This window comes from Mirounga angustirostris, unplaced genomic scaffold, assembly GCF_029215605.1.
Source record: "Mirounga angustirostris isolate CCGP_5_RB_7025 unplaced genomic scaffold, mMirAng1.0.hap1 SCAF_5, whole genome shotgun sequence".
Classification (NCBI taxonomy): domain Eukaryota; kingdom Metazoa; phylum Chordata; class Mammalia; order Carnivora; family Phocidae; genus Mirounga; species Mirounga angustirostris.
This window is the reverse complement of record NW_026991713.1, coordinates 170,957,135-170,972,336: the sequence shown is the minus strand read 5'-3', so window position 1 is coordinate 170,972,336 and position 15,202 is coordinate 170,957,135. Positions and strand designations below refer to the sequence as shown.

General features: G+C 58.9%; 2 protein-coding genes across 11 annotated transcripts in view; one reads left to right on the top strand and one right to left on the bottom strand.

The window, feature by feature from the left end:
• Nucleotides 1-6,458, top strand: part of LOC123844745 (nuclear envelope pore membrane protein POM 121C-like) — a 45,744-nt gene extending 39,286 nt beyond the window's left edge. For 2 of the 3 annotated variants that reach the window (XM_054507645.2, XM_054507644.2), the window contains exons 11-12: nt 721-2,373; nt 3,789-4,283. In XM_054507645.2, the coding sequence (XP_054363620.2) occupies nt 721-2,373; nt 3,789-4,114 (1,979 nt within the window). In that variant the 3' untranslated portion in view covers nt 4,115-4,283. Of the gene's footprint in view, nt 1-720; nt 2,374-3,788; nt 4,284-4,324 lie in introns of those variants that run through there. The other variant, XM_045875551.3, reaches the window with a different exon arrangement.
• Nucleotides 5,561-15,020, bottom strand: NSUN5 (NOP2/Sun RNA methyltransferase 5). Of its 8 annotated transcripts, XR_010411990.1 has the most exons (11): nt 14,863-15,020; nt 14,626-14,748; nt 13,977-14,151; nt 13,778-13,886; nt 7,917-8,353; nt 7,436-7,669; nt 7,105-7,315; nt 6,881-7,021; nt 6,688-6,799; nt 6,472-6,590; nt 5,561-5,651 (listed from the first exon to the last, which is right to left on the bottom strand). XR_010411990.1 is itself a non-coding variant. In XM_064593138.1 (10 exons), the coding sequence occupies exons 1-10, from the start codon at nt 14,953-14,955 to the stop codon at nt 6,576-6,578; spliced, it is 1,650 nt and encodes a 549-aa protein (XP_064449208.1). In that variant the 5' UTR covers nt 14,956-15,020; the 3' UTR covers nt 6,454-6,575. The 8 variants fall into 8 exon arrangements, 7 of the variants coding, with proteins under 7 accessions (XP_064449208.1, XP_064449210.1, XP_064449211.1 ...); XM_064593138.1 differs by lacking the exon at nt 5,561-5,651 and having other exon boundaries at nt 6,454-6,590; XM_064593140.1 differs by lacking the exon at nt 5,561-5,651 and having other exon boundaries at nt 6,454-6,799; nt 7,436-7,614; nt 7,917-8,032; nt 8,119-8,353.
• Nucleotides 15,021-15,202: the final 182 nt, after the last annotated feature.

The window sequence follows — 15,202 nt, the reverse complement described above, 5'->3', positions numbered from 1 at the left end:
GGTCGGCGGCCTCACTTTAGGAGTCCCGTGGTTCATGACTTGAAACTCCCTTCCTGAGCTGTTGGGAGCCTTGTCGTCATCCTCAGTAATATGCGAGTAACACTTAGCTTGTGAGGCGTGAGGCTTTCTGAAATGGAAATGGGAGAGCACATGGTTGGAGGTCCCGCCGCGTGCCTTTAGACCACAGGCACGAGAGGATGGCGTCCTTTGCCCTTGAGGTCTCCAGGGGTCCGTCACGGCACTGCATGTGCCCACGTCCGCTCGTTGCACTTCCTCACATCTCACATGGGGGGCTCTGTCAGGCATCGGCCTCTCCCAGGGCCTGGGGGAGGGACCCTTCTGTGCAGCTCTGTGCTCCGCACTCGGCACACGGTAGGCAAATGCAGTCAGTCTTTCTGGGGTGAGTAAGGTGCATCTAGGCAATTAAGTGGACTTGAGTTTGGGTGATTGGGTTTTCCTTAGTTTCCACACAGTTAACCCCCACTTAGGCCAAATCGTATTCTGTTGTATCTTATGGTCTGTGAAGGGTGGAAATAGTGAACACCGCGTTGATTTTACGGAGTGGATACCTGAAGGGTTTGTGGTATAGATGGGGTCACATTTGTTGACTTAACTTGGGAGCCCTAGCACTGCGCCGAGCAGGAGGGCGAGGGGGGCACAGAAGCATTGAATGCCATCACGTCGGAGGTATTCAGAATTCACGTTCTCTCTTCTTCCCAGAATCCACTGGAGTGGCAACCACTGTGGCCCCTTTGCCTCCGAAGACACCCAGCCTTCTGGCCCCTCTTGGCTCTTCACAGTCAGGGCCCCTTCCAGGCACTTCCTCGGACTCCAAAAATGCAGCCACTTTCTTGGGGCTGACCCCTGCTGCATCCCCGACACCAGCCACTGACACCACCAGGTCACCTCCGGCTCCTCAGGCTGAGACATCTGCCAAATCCCCAGCCCCGGCTGCCCGGTCCCCCACCCCCAAGGAGAGTCTTCTGTTGGGAATGCTGAGCACCCCACCCGCTGACCCCCCTGCGTCTGCCGCCCCCGCTGTGTCTTCAGCATCCCCCATGTTCAAGCCCATCTTTGCGGCCCCGCCAAAAAGCGAGAACGAGAGCCCCTTGCCGTCCAGCCCCTCCAAGGTCCCCACCACGGCACCTTCCAGCTCCGCCCTCCCTGCACCTGCTAGCAGCCCTCAGCCCACCTTCAAGCCCGTCTTCAGCAGCATGGGGCCCCCTACCTCTGCGCCCTTGTCCGCTCCCTTCTTCGGTCAGACCGCTGCTCCAGCCACTGCCACGAGCGGCCCTCTCTTCGCCGGCCAGGCCACTGCCGCCTCAGCCGTGGCTCCCGTGGCTCCCGCGAGCACGGCCAGCACGTCGGCGGACTCGGCTTCGAAGCCCACGTTCAGCTTTGGCGTGAGCGGCGTGACCAGCACCACCACCTCCGCTGCCGCGCCTTTCCTCTTCGGGGCGCCCCCGGCCTCCGGCGCCAGCTTTAGCCCGGCCGTGGGCTCCGTGTTCCAGTTCGGCAAGCCCCCTGCCGCGCCCGCGTCGACGGCCGTCACCACCTTCGGCCAGTCCGTCCCCGGCGCCGCGCAGACAGCTGCCGGTAGCGGCGGCCCCTCCAGCTTCGGCGGCTTCGGCGGCGGCCTCACCGCGCCCGCGCCCGCCACCAGCAGCCCGCCGGCCCTGACCTTCACCACGGCCGCCGCCGCCGCCGCCGCCGCCGCCCCGGCCTTCCACATTCCCTTCGGCTCGAGCCCCAAGCCCGCGCCGCCGTCGTACCCGGGCGCCAACCCCCAGCCCGCGTTCGGGGCCGCCAACGGGCAGCAGCAGGGGCCCGCCAAGCCCGCCGTGGCCCCCGGCTTCGGCAGCTCTTTCGCGTTCGCGAACTCCGCGGCCCCGGCCCCGGCCGCCACCCCGGCGCCCGGCCCGGCCCAGCCCGCCTTCGGCAGCGCCGCGCAGTCCGCTTTCGGCGGCCTGAAGCCCGCCGCCTCCGCCTTCGGCACGGCCGCCAGCACCCAGCCTGCCTTCGGCAGCGGCACGCCCGTGTTCTCCTTCGGGGCGGCCACCACCGCGGGCTTCGGAGCTACGACCCAGACCACCAGCAGCGGGACGAGCGGCTCGGTGTTCGGCGGCACGACGCTGTCGCCCTTCACGTTTGGGGGATCCGCCGGCACGGCCGGCGGCGGGAGCTTTGGGATCAACGTGGCCGCCCCCGGCACCTCCGGAGCGTTCAGCTTTGGCACGGGACAGAGTGGGAGCGCCGGCGGCACGACCCCTTTCGGAGGAGGCTTGAGTCAGAGCACGCTGGGCGCGCCCAGTCAGAGCACACCCTTTGCCTTCAATGTGGCCGGCACGCCCGAGAGCAAACCTGTGTTTGGAGGTAAGCTCGGGAATGGCCTCGGTCCGCCGCACCGGGCGCCGGTCTAAGTGCCAGCGCGGCCCCCTCGCCGACAGCGCACCACGGTCTGGCCGGGCCGGGGCTGAAGGTCAGTAGTTAGACACGGGCTCAGGGAGCGGGAAGCCTCCGGGCAGGGGGCAGTGCGTCCCGAGTGGCCGTGGAGGAGCTCCTCGGGTAGTCGAGGAGGGTGGGCCTCTCGGGGCAAATTGAAGCCGATTCTCTGTGTTGGGCACAGGGACTGGGAGTGTGGTGGGTAGGTGTGTGTGTGAGAGCACGCTTTTCGGGCACACGGGCGCTGGTGCAAAGGCCCAGGGGCAGGAGCAAGCTCGCTCTGGTCAGGAACAGACAAAAAGCAAGGTGCGGCTTGAGGATCTAAAAATGGAAATGATCCAAAATGCTGTGGAGAGGCAGGCCACCTTGAAGGTCATGCAGGGCTTAAGGGTTAAATTTGGATTTTAAGTACAGAGGGAGATCCCTGTAGAATTTCAGGAGAATGAAGTGATCTTAGCTGCCCCACGGCAGGTGACTCACAGAGTTCTGATCCTGATGATTTGTGTTCTTAAATGTGAGAGTGGACTGGGGAGGTGTGTGTACAGACGAGGGCCTCTCGAAGTGGTCATTTGGAGGGTGAGCAAAGGAACGTAATGAGAACCTAGTAGAATTGTCAGGAAGTTCTGAGCGCCGGACAATTGGGGTAATGAATTTGAGGTGAGGCCAGACGGTGCAGCAACATTCACATGAATGCTGGGGGGCAGGGAGACCCCGCCTGTGGCAGCTCCAACAGGTTCCTGTGGGGGGGGGGGTGCAGGGACCTGGGGGTCCTCTGGGAGCTAGGATGGCCCCTGGTGGCGGTGAGGGGCAACCGTAGGGGGCAGGGGTGGGGGCAGACAGCAAGATGGCAGGCCCAGGGCGGGAGCGAGGAGGCCAGCCCTCCCTGCGGGCGGTCGGGAGGCAGTGGTGGGATGGACAGTGGACCTCTGGTGGCGAGGGCAGAGGCGGTCTGGTGTGGCCATGGGAAGGCGAGAGGACCCATGGGGGGGTGGGCGTGTTTGGTGGAAGGCTCAGGTTTCTGGAGTGAGGGACAGGTAAACGGGGAGAGGGGGGAGAACTCAGCCCCCAGAGGGAAGTAACCTGGTTAAACTGAGTGTCCCCCTCTCCTGTGCTTTGGTGGCCACGGAAATGCAGACTCTGCTCTTTAGGCCAGAGGGCAGCGCTGCGGGGCTTTGGCTCGGCCGCAGCCAGTGGGGAGAGCGGCAGTCCCCACCACTGGGGTGAGCCAGCACGGGGGGCCAGGGCGGAGGTGCCCTGTGGGGTCGCCCCCCAGCTTCAGTACCCGGCCCGGGACGCCCTCTGGGCACTGGCCTAGTGGCTAGTTTTCTGCGGTCTCTTCGTTCTAGGCACCTCCACACCCACCTTTGGTCAGAACACCCCTGCCCCCGGGGTGGGCGCGTCAGGCAGTGGTCTCTCCTTTGGGGCATCCTCAACACCCACCCAAGGCTTTGTTGGAGTCGGACATTTCGGTAAGCAGCAAGTCCCCTCGGTGCCAGCGTGTCCTATTTCTCCAGAGAGGGAGGGGGTCTCGGCAGGTTCTTGCTCTGGGGCCCCCCTCCCCGGGAAAGATCAGCCTCATAAGCCCGAGAAAGATGTGGCCCGGCTGGAAGGCCAGCACAGCCCAGCCCATGGAGTTGGGGGGAACGTTCCCTACCACTGGAAAGCCAGGTAACAATGCCTTCCCTCTCACTCGCAGAGGATCTGGGATTCTGCATTTTTACTAGTCCCTCTCCACCCCCCGCACCCCCAGCAACTGACATGGTTTTGGGAGGCCCGGTTTAGTACCCGGCCTTCTGCTAGCCTAACCTTCCAAAGATTGGGGTGCCCGCGGAAGTGCCCCAGGCAGCAGCTGCCCTGATGAGACCTTGTTGCATCTTTCCAGGCTCGGCGGCCCCTTCCTTTTCCATTGGTGCAGGATCCAAGACCCCGGGGGCTCGGCAGCGACTGCAGGCCCGCAGGCAGCACGCCCGCAAGAAATAGCCTTTGGCCCCCTTCCGTCCCCGCCACTCCTTGCCCAAATGTGGACCTCAGCACCTGCTAGGAAGAGCCTCTGACCCTTCTAGTTCCATAGAGCAACCACCCCCCGCCCCCATCTCTGGCTTCCGCCAGCGGGGAGGCAGCGGCAGCCCTGGTGGCCGTCCCGCTCCTCGAGGGGGCAGGGGCCGCAGCCCGCTCCCCGTACTTGAACAGCTCCGCGGTGAGGCTGGAGAGCGCAAGAACATCTGTACATATGGTCCCCTCCTTCCCTGACTCCTGTGTGGTGTGTTCCCGCCGCTCCCCGCAAGAGCCAGCTTGGCGGGGGGAGGGGGGGTCGCAGGCACAGCCCTCGCCCTTGTCGCCGCTGGGGACGGGAGTCGGGGAGCTGGGTCAGCCCCGCAGCTTTACCTTGCTTGGCTTGCCTATAAGAAGTGGTTCTCCCCGGGGCCCGTTAGGGGACCCTGCTTCCCCCTCTCTTGCTGCTTTGTTCCTCACCGGTTCCTTGCAGGATCCACTCCTTTTTAAGTGGCCCCGAATTTCGCTTTGCCTTGGAGACCCCAGTGGGTGCTGCTCCTGCCAAGTCCGAGTCAATGTTTCGTCCCCCACCCTCTGCCAGTTTGGCCCCTAAAAGCTTGGTGGCTCAAGACTGTTAGCCTGGCAGCTGCAGGGGGGAAGCGCCCGGAGCAGGCAGGACGTCCCCCCACTGTTCAGCTGCCTCCTCGCCCGCCTCGCGCCGCCCCCCCCCCCCGGGTTGTATGTTCAAAGCCTTGTCCTGTGTTACCGTCTGATGCTCATGTCCATTGCTCTTTGAATCGAGTTTGGAGGAAGAATTGAATCGTATGAGTGGCGGCATGTTGGTAGTGCCGGACTTAACTGTTCCAAGTTTCTGGGGCCTCGCTAATTGAATGTGGGAAGTAGCACCACTTTATGGCTACACGTGCTGACTCCTGGATTTGCAAATGGTGTTTTGACTTTAAGGGCTGGCAGCCCTAGAGGATGGGGCCGAGGGGAAGCAAAGACCTCTTCCCTCCGCCGTTTCCCTCCCACCCCCGCCGTGGGCTAGATCCGCCCCAGGATGTGGTAGAAAACCAAAAGTAGTGAACCACACTTCAGAATTCTTCAGGTTCCTCCCCCCTCCCCCCCTCCCTCCTCTGTTCCCAGATCACCTACCCCGGGCCCAAGAGCCTTGCTGCCATGCCCATCCTCTTTGGGAGAAGTATGAATGCGTGTGTCTAAATTAAAAGAAAAAAATATTTAAACATTTTTTAACAAAATAAAAATTTATTTTTGTATTTAAGCTAAATTGCCTTTTAAATTCCTTCAAGCTTGGTTCACTGAGGTGGTTAAGTATAAATGCTATTGACTAGGAATTAGCTGTATAGGTAAGTTATGCCCGTGAGAGGCTCAGATGCTGTCCTCGGCAGCTCTCCTGAGGGGCCGGAGCTCCTTCAGGACACACGATATAAAATGTAACTCTTATTTTATAAATAATGTGACGTAGATGTAACTAGTCCCCCCTCACCCGTGACCGAGGTTGAGTGCTGTGTATGGCAGGCGACGGTCATGGCCATCCCCGTCGCCCCGCGGGCCTGACTTCCCTGCGCGTGGAGCTGAGGGAGAGGCCTGCACCTCATGTCCCAAATCCCTGTTAGGGGCGGGGGGCGGGGGGTGGGGGGCGCACGGGTCTAGAAAGCAAGCTTCCGCGGGCAGCTGACGGAAGGTAGGCCCCTCTTCGCCACAGCACTCTGAGCTAGTTACCTCGGTTCCACCGGCAGGACGGTTGGTCCGGGAGCCCCCGGAAGAGGGTGTCCTGGTGCAGCCCGAGTGAGTGTGTGTTTGGGGGGGGGGGGGGTGTGTACACGGGTGTGTGTGTGTGTGTGTGTGTATACACGGACGTGCACTGGACAGGAACGGGAGGCTGGGACTTTCCATGACAAAGAGTTAATTCCTGTGAGTCTAGTTGGAATTTTTAGTATGAATGTGAGATTTTTCTCCTTGCTTATGTCATTAAGAATAAAAAACAACTGTGATCTATCGTATTCCGTGTCCCACCTTTTATTTCTGTGGGCAGAATTCTCTCACCAGCAGGAACACGGCCCCGGGAAGGGACCCAGAGGACGAGGAAATCCACTCTGTCCCCCCCTGGAGATTCAGGGTTACCGCTTTCCTTTCTAAAGCAATAAAAAAAACCTTTCAAAAACCTGCTGGCTGAGCTGCGGGGAGGAGCGGGCTCTTCCTCCCCACCCGAGAAGGAGAAGCCCTGCGGACCTGCTGTGTGCGGGGCTGCGCGCCAGGAGCCACGGCCTGGCGCCGTCTCTTCCTCCGCGGGGCTGCGCTGGGTGTGGGTTCGGGCGCCGCTGCTTCAGCCTGCGGGACTGAGCTAGAAGGAAAGTACCTAAGTTAGGTGCAGCCCGGGCCTCCGGCGCCTTCCATGCAGCCCCCGTGCCTGCCCCTCACTCACCTCGGCACCTCTGCCCTTTCCAGAACGGCAACAAAGAAGCCACCAGTGAGCGTGGTCTCGGGGGAGGCCCGGAGGCAGTGTTCAGCCCCGGGGAAAGTGCTGAGGCCTCGGTGGGGCCAGGAGGGTAGGACGGGAGCTAGCCTGTGGAGAAGAATGGCAGAGTTCTGGGTAAAAAGAGAGCAGCCCCCTTCCCCGGGACCCCCTCCCCCCGCCCGCCCCGCTACCTGAAGGTCCCTGGGTTCTGCTGCAGGGCGTCGCGCACCACATCTTCATTCTCCTCCTGGCAGAGGGAGCACGTGGAGTAGACCAGGCGCTGCAGGGAGGGGAAGGTGAGCGCGTGGCGCAGTGCTCGCTGCTGGAACCCGGCCAGGGCCTGCAGCCGTGCCTTGCTCGGGGTGCCTGCCCCGGGCTCCTCCAGCTGTCTGGCTGGCATTCCTAGGGACAAAGCGTGTCAGCTGCAGACGGCCTCACTTCGAACGGAGATGCTCTGCTTCTCACGAGGCCAACGCAGACCCCGGAGCTGCAGGTCCCTCAGACACTCTGTCCCCATCTCACCTGAGCCGCTACAAGAAGGATCCAGTAAGATGTACTGGACCCGACGGAAGCGCTGGTCAGAGGGTGAGACCGCCAGGAAGTCTTCCTCCGCCAGCTCGCAGCACGAGACCCCAGCCCGGGCCAGCAGGGTAGCCATGGACGCCAGGCGCCCGGCATCCAGGTCAAAGGCAAAGATCTTCCTGGGGGACAGGGGAGAGCTGGGGCGGATCACCGGGCACCTAAGGGCCCACAGATCTGACAGGCAGGAACACGTCCATTCGGGGCACAGGAAAGAAGGGACAGTGTCCAGTTGGAGGGACCTGACCCTGGGGCTTCAGATCTCCCACCGGCCGCCCGCTGGGCAGCTGAGCGTCGGGCTCCAGCACCAACAGGTCCCGATGGAATTCCTCTGGGCCTCCGGGCCCGGCTGGAATACAGTGCCCGACCTCCAAGGACGGAACTGGCACCGTGTCCCCCGGCCCGGGCTGACCGCGGCACTCACCCCTGGTTCTGGAGGAGAGCGGCCAAGTGACTGGTCTTGTTGCCGGGGGCGGCACAGGCGTCGATGACGTGGGCGCCCGGGGGCGGGGCCAGCAGCGCGGCTGGGAGGCAGCTGGCCTGGCGGGCAGAGCGCAGCGCTGGGGCACGGGGACCCCCGGCCGGCCCACGCGTGCGCGCCCCGCCCCCCCGGCCGCCTGCCCCACCTTGTCCTGTAGGATGAGGTGACCGGCCCGGTACAGTGGGTGGTCGTGCAGATCCGTCTGGGCCGGAAACACCAGCAGCTCGGGCAACAAGGGATCCAGAAGAAAGCACCTGCCGCGGAGGGCCCGCGCGTCCTCGAGGCTGCCAGGGAACAAGAAGCACCGAGCATGCTGGGAGCTGCCGCAGGCCGAGCGCCAGGCTGGGCCTCTTACCTGTGGCCCCACGTTTCTCGCGCTGCTACGGAGAAAGGGAGAGGCGGCAGGTGAGGGAACGAGTGGGCGCTCAGGCCAGCCCTGGGGTCCCACTGCCGCCGTTTGCCGGGGGCGGGCGCGGTGGGGGGGGGGGTCTCACCCCCTCGCGCTTCTGGGGCACGGTCGCCATTGAGGACGGAGTTACGACATCCGAGACACTTAGGAAAGCAGCCCGCACAAGGGAGGCGCTCACGAAACGCCAGTCAGTGCTTGGAAACACACGCGGGGCCGGTGGGCGCTGGCGTGAGGGGCGGGGGCAAAAGGCGCGCTCACCGAGCTCGGGGACGGAGCACGGGGCAGGCGGCTGCCCCAGGCCAAGCGGCCGGCCCCCCTGCACCACCCTGGCCTCCATGGGCAGCAGGGGAAAGGGAGGGAGTGGAGGCGACTTCCCAGAGCTGTCAAACTCCGAGGAGGTGCGGGGGTGCAGGCGAGCACCGCAGCCCGGGAAGCAGGGGGCACAGCCCAGGGGCCAGCCCACGAAGGGTCTTCCGCTGGGAGAACTTTCTGCAGCCAACCACAGCTGAAGTCTGGAAGTGGGGAGACCAGGAGGTTCTTCGGCCCATGAAGACAGAAAATGACAGGCAGGGTCTGGGAGGACAGAAAGGTGCAGCGGGCAGGGTGGGCGTGACCGGGAGACACGACTCGGCTGCTAGCCTGGCCGCCACCTGTTCGCTGACGACAGGGAACGCTGAGGCGCAAAGTGCAGGGACGCCGGACGCTTCCACACCCGCAAGCCAACCATACCCGGCACCACATTCACAAACTGAAGGACAGAGATCCTGCTCGTCTCATCTAACAAGACTCAACATCCATTCATGATAAAAGCTCACCAGAGCGGGTGTCGGGGGACACACCTCAACATAATACAGGCCACATGTGAAAAGCCCACAGCTAACATACTCAGGGGTGAAAAGCTGAAAGCCCTTCCTCTAGGATCCAGAACAAGACAAGGATGCCCCCTCCTGCCCCTTTTACTCAACAGAACCTAGCCAGCACATCAGGCAAGATAAGTAAGAGGCATCCAAGTTCGAAAGGAAAAACTGTAACTATTTGCAGATGACATATACAGAAAACCCTAAAAATTCCAACCAAAAAACTGTTAGAACTTTTAAGCAGATTCAGTAAAGCAGCAGGATACAAAATCCATATGTGAAAATCTGTTGTGTTTTTTACACACAGATGACAAACTATTAGAGGAGGTCACAGAGGTGATGTGGCCACCCGCCGGGGGCAGGACCTGGACAGTCCGGCTCCTCACCCCCGTCCCTGGGACGTGCATCCTGCTTGCCTTCCCCACTCCCCGAGGCTGCCCAAGGACACAGCCTTGAGAGAGCGATAGGGTGTAGAGACCATCTGGAAGGCAGGAGGCCGAACCCATGAAGACCTCTGTATAGACTCCGAAGATTCTGGCAGGTGGGCGTGGAGACGTCTTGCTTGCTGCCGCCCCAGACAAGCTTTCCAGTAAGTCCCCTTGCTTATGAAGTCTGCCCCCTACCTGTCCAGAGCGGCCTGCCTCTTTCTTGGTCGCTCCCTACCCTCCGCATCGCGGGGCCAGTTCAGATCGCACCCAGGAAGCTCCCGAGATCGCACCCCAACCATGGGAGAGCCAGCCTGGAGACCAAACACATGGTCCGCGGGGGAAGTCCCCAGTTGGCCAGTGACCACTGTGTGGCGCAGGGCAGCCCCTACATCAGATGCTGGGGGACCCCTGCGTGAGTACAGGGACACCCCGAAAGTGCAGGCCACTTTAACGCGCTCGCTGGAGAAACTGCACGGATGGCCCTGCGGTAGAGCAAATGGGGGGGGCCAGGAGAGGGGAAGCGGAGGGCTTTGGACGGCTGAAGCACCCCGCACCGGCAGACCCCTAATACAAGAGCAAGCAAGAGCAGCCCCCTGATTCGGGCAACTCTCCTGACAAGAGGGTCTCCTCCCTCCGAGCTCGCGGACACGCTGCCGAGTTCCAGCTGAAGGCCGGGGGGAGCATCCCGCACAGCGATGGCTGCCCCAACTGTGCAGGGGCCGGAGGAAAGGAGCCACCTCCGCACGCACCCTGCCGCCCTCCAGCAGGGGGCCTCCAGCGGGGGCTGCATGGCACGCTTACAGGAAGTGCAAGGTAGTTATGTCCTCAGATACTGGATTGTTCTAGCCTGCAGGGAGGCTTGGCCCAATGAGGGGGACCTTCCTGGGCATGCGGGACCCCAGGAATCTACAGAGAAGTCCAACAAATTCTTAGGGAGTTGGGAACGAGACAGGCCACCTGCACCCCGGTCTCTGAAAGCCCTGATAGGGCCATGTCATGGCAGGAAGGAAAGCGAGCTCCAGTCGGCCCCCAGCACAGGGTACGGGCTGCTCAGAGGCACGCTGAGCCCACTTGTGCAACAGACATTCAGGTGCTGTGGGAGAGACCCAGGACCAAGACGGAGCTCAAAAGGCCACCCCCAAAGGACCGGAAAGGGTCTGGAGAATGGAACCTGGAAGCACATGGACTTGACCTCATTGCTGCGGGGGCCCCCAGCGGAAGAGAGCGGTCAGCCTGTGGAAAGCCTTAAAACCTGAGCAACGATGCCCATCAAGAAAGTCTCTGGATGCTGCCAACTAGGCACCTCCCCCTGCCCGAGAACAAGGGGTCTCTCTCTCCCCAGGACTAGGGAACACACCGGGTCCGGTATCCTACCAGGTGAAACTCTTAAGGGTGAATTCCACCTGAGGGCTAATCAAACCAGTGCTGAGGGCAAACGCCCCATCTGGGGAACCTGGGAGCCTGCCACCCCCTCAAAGAGTAACTGTCACACAATACACGCCACACAGGGACAGAGGAGAAACCCTCCAAGAGCGACACCAAGGGGGCACCACACGCCCTGCCCTGGCCCAAGCCTTGTATAGAAGTTCCCTTATTACTAAACCCGCCCCACGTCAATCTGGAGCGGCCTGCCTCTTTCTTCGTTCTCTCTCTGGCCTTGCCCTGTGCGTATGGGGGCTGGTTTTAGATTCTACCTGGAAGGCTCCCAAGGAGTTTGCAAACCAACGTTATCAGAAAGAGAAATTAAGAAAACAATCCCATTTACACTTGTATCCAAAAAACCCCAAAAACCTAGAAATAAATTCAACCAAGGTGGTGAAAAGCCTGTACTCTGAAACTGTAAGATACTGATAAAAGAAACTGAAAATGACACAAATGAAGACACTCCATGCTCATAGATTATTGTTAAAATGCCCATACTACCCAAAGCAATCTACAGATCCAATGCAATCTCTAGCAAATTCCAATGGAAATTTTACAGACACAGAACAATCCTAAAATTTGTATGGAACCACAAAGGACCCCGAGTAGCCAGACCAATCCTGAGAAAGCTAGAGATCTCACGCTCCCTGATTTCAAACTATATTACAAAGCTATAGAGATCAAAACAGTATTGGTACTGGCGTAAGACAGACACGCAGATCAATGAAACAAAATAGAGAGCCCAGAAATAAACCCATACTTATATGGTCGATTAATTTATGACAAAGGAGCCAAGAATATACAACAGGGAAAAAACAGTCCCTTCAATAATGGTTTTGGGAAAATGGAGGCCACGAGCAAAAGAATGAAACTGGACAAAGACAGTTTTTCCAAAGACAGACAGAGGGCCAACAGGTACATGAAAAGGAGCTGAACATCATGAGTCATCAGGGAAATGCACATCAAAACCACAATGAGCTCTCACCTCACACCTGTCAGAATGGCTATTACCAAAAAGACAAGAAACAACAAGTGTTGGTGAGGATGTGGGAAAAGGGAACCCTCTTGCACTGTTGGTGGGAGTGTAAACTGGTGAGGCCACTGTGGAAAACAGTATAGAGGTTCATCAAAAAATTAAAACTAGAACTACCATATGATCCAGCAATTCCATTTCTAGGTATTTATCCAAGGAAAAGGAAAACACTAATTCAAAAAGATATCCAGGGCGCCTGGGTGGCTCAGTTGGTTAGGCGACTGCCTTCGGCTCAGGTCATGATCCTGGAGTCCCGGGATCGAGTCCCGCATCGGGCTCCCTGCTCGGCGGGGAGTCTGCTTCTCCCTCTGACCCTCCCCCCTCTCATGCTCTATCTCATTCTCTCTCTCAAATAAATAAATAAAATCTTAAAAAAAAAAAAAAGATATCCAGACCCTGTTTACTGCAGATTTAGAATCGCCAAGACATGGAACAACCTAAATGTCAACTGTTAGATGAATAAAGAAAACATGTAACTATATACACACGTGTACACACACAAATATTCAGCCACAAAAAATAAAATATTGCCATTTGCAACCACATGAATGGACCTTGAGAATATTATGCTAAGTGAATATAAGACAAATGCTGTATGTTCTCACTCATATATGGACTCTCTTTAAAAAAAAAAAAGAAAACAAAAAAACCAACTCATAAATACAGAGAACAGATTTATGACTGTGGGGAGGGGAACTGCAAAAGGGGTAAAGGTAGTCAAAAGGTATAAAATCCCAGTTATAAGATACATAAGTCCCAGGAATCTAGTGCACAACATGGTGACTATAATAAATACTGTACTGTATATTTGAAAGATGCTAAGAGATCTTTAAAGTTCTCATCACAAGAGGGGGCACCTGGGTGGCTGAGTCCGGGAAGCGTCTGACTCTTGATACGGGCTCAAGTCATGATCTCAGGGTTGTGAGATCGACCTGAGCCCTGCTTCGGACTCCACACAGGGTATGGAGCCTGCTTGAGACTCTCCCTCTCCCTCTGCCCCTCCCACCCCTAAAAAAAAGTTCTCATCGCAAGAAAAAAAACTTTCTGTAATTACATGTAGTGATAAATGGTAGACTTATTGTAGCCATTATTTTGCAACATACACACATATCAAGTCATCACACTGTCTCCCTAAAATTAATGTTACATGTCAATTATACCTCAGAAAAAAACAAAACCACCACAAAATAATCTAGTAATGTGTGTTTAAGCACACTGTTTTGGAAGGATTTCTCCTAAGTCTTGAATTTTGAATAAACAGGATTTAACAATTAAAAAAGAAGAAGGTGCAAAGTTCAGAGAGAAGATGAATTTAGTCCGGCACTCGCTGTGGCTGCGCTGTCTGAGGAACACTAAGGGTGGGAATACAGAGAGAAATCTAGACTGGGAGACATGAATCATCAGGGGAGAAACAGGAGTCAGAGCAAGAGAAATGGATACATTAGAAGAACGTAAGATGGAACTCCCAGGAGAATCAATGTTAAGGGATGGAGAAAGCCAGGCCTTGGAAGGAGAGGGAGAAACTGCTGGAAAAGTACGAGAAAACCAGTGCAGTCACCACCACCCCTCCTCTCTCCTCCTCCAGATCCCTGTTTCCCAGTGGCCCCAGGGACCTCCCCAGAGAGGAAGGGAGCCAGGCAGGGTTCTCAGCTCACCTGGAAGCCCGACCCTGATAGGAGAAACCTTGCCTCTTGAAGTAATCGACTGCATCATCAAGGCTGGTCTTGAGAGTGTTCACCCGCACAAATCGAGGCACCTGGGAGGCTAGGAATCAGCAGTGAGTGAGCAGGATCGAGGCCCTCTCCTCTGAGGGCCCGAGAGCTACCCTCCTCCCAACAACTCCTTCCAGCTCACCTGTGCCAGGCCTGGATCCCACTTGCAACAGATCCTCGTTGCGGCTCACACGGCGCTGAACCTTGAGCCGGGCCAGCTCAGCCTTCAGCCTTGCCTGGTGCCGGTCCAGCAAAGGTTTCCATCGGCCCCCGCCCCCTCGGAAGCCTTTCCCCAACAACAACTCATACACTAGCACCTGGGGATGGGGAAAGAACAAGAAAAAACCCTAAGTATAGCGTCGGAACTGGAGGCGCTAACCAAGCCACTTATCGAGGCAGTAACAGGTTAAAGTGAGGTATTTTGCGCAAGACCACACAAAAGATTACCGGCAAACACGGGAGCTGAGCCCTGTGTCTTGCTTCCCTGTCCCACACCGTCTCCCCAGGGCTGCTCACCAGCAGAGCCCCGGATCCTAACCCTCTTCCTTGTCAACACCACCCTTTTGTTTTAGCTAGAGTCCCCGCCGTGGCTACTTAGCAATTCTGTTCTTAATTGCCACACGAGGATCAAAGGTACAGCACTTTCATCCGACCTCAAATAAAGACCCGGCTAGAGACTGCTCATCCCCATTTCACAGAGGCGACTTGCTGAAGTCACGCCGTGGACCGTACGGCGCTGAGACCAGGTCCGGAGAGGCTCGCAGCCCCGCCCCGCCCCCCGGCCCCGCTACCTTAGCCAGGTGCGGCCGCAGCTTCTTCTCGGCGCGGAGGAGGCCGGCGCTGGCGATCACGGCGTCCAGCACGGCGGAGTAGCGCTGCGTCTCGCACACGAGCGCGTACAGCTGCTTCACGTTCTGCGCGCGGCCGAAAGAACACCTGCTGAGGCGGGGCCGGGCCGGCTGGCCCCCCTCCGCAGCCCCCTTCTCCCCCCGCGCCGGGCCCGAACCACGAACCACGAACCCCGCTACCTGGAAGCTGCTGGCGTACACCAGCCCCTTGATGGAGCCCCGTCGGCTTTCCACACCCGCCAGCACAGACGCCGCCGTCGCGTACAGCGCCATGCTTCGCTCCCACGCGCCTTTACGGCTCTGTCGCGAAGCACGCCCGCCTCGGCACCGCCCTGTCCGCCCGCACTTCCGGGCCAAAGGGCACGGAAGTTCCGACCCGGAAATCCCGGTGCCCTTCCAGGGCTCCCAGGGCCTGTGTGAGGTGGAGCGCTGGGAGAGCGTTTTCCCCTCCTTTTCGTACCTCTTCCCTTTTTTTTCTTCCACTCTCTGCCAGTCAGATAGGCAATGGGATTTTCCTGCT

Coding starts and splice junctions, on each gene's coding strand:
- NSUN5 (XM_064593135.1), bottom strand. CDS start 14,955: ATGGCGCTGTACGCGACGGCGGCGTCTGTGCTGGCGGGTGTGGAAAGC. Junction 14,749..14,862: donor TGTACGCCAGCAGCTTCCAG/GTAGCGGGGTTC, acceptor GGCCGCGCGCAG/AACGTGAAGCAGCTGTACGC. Junction 13,887..13,976: donor GGGATCCAGGCCTGGCACAG/GTGAGCTGGAAG, acceptor GCTGATTCCTAG/CCTCCCAGGTGCCTCGATTT.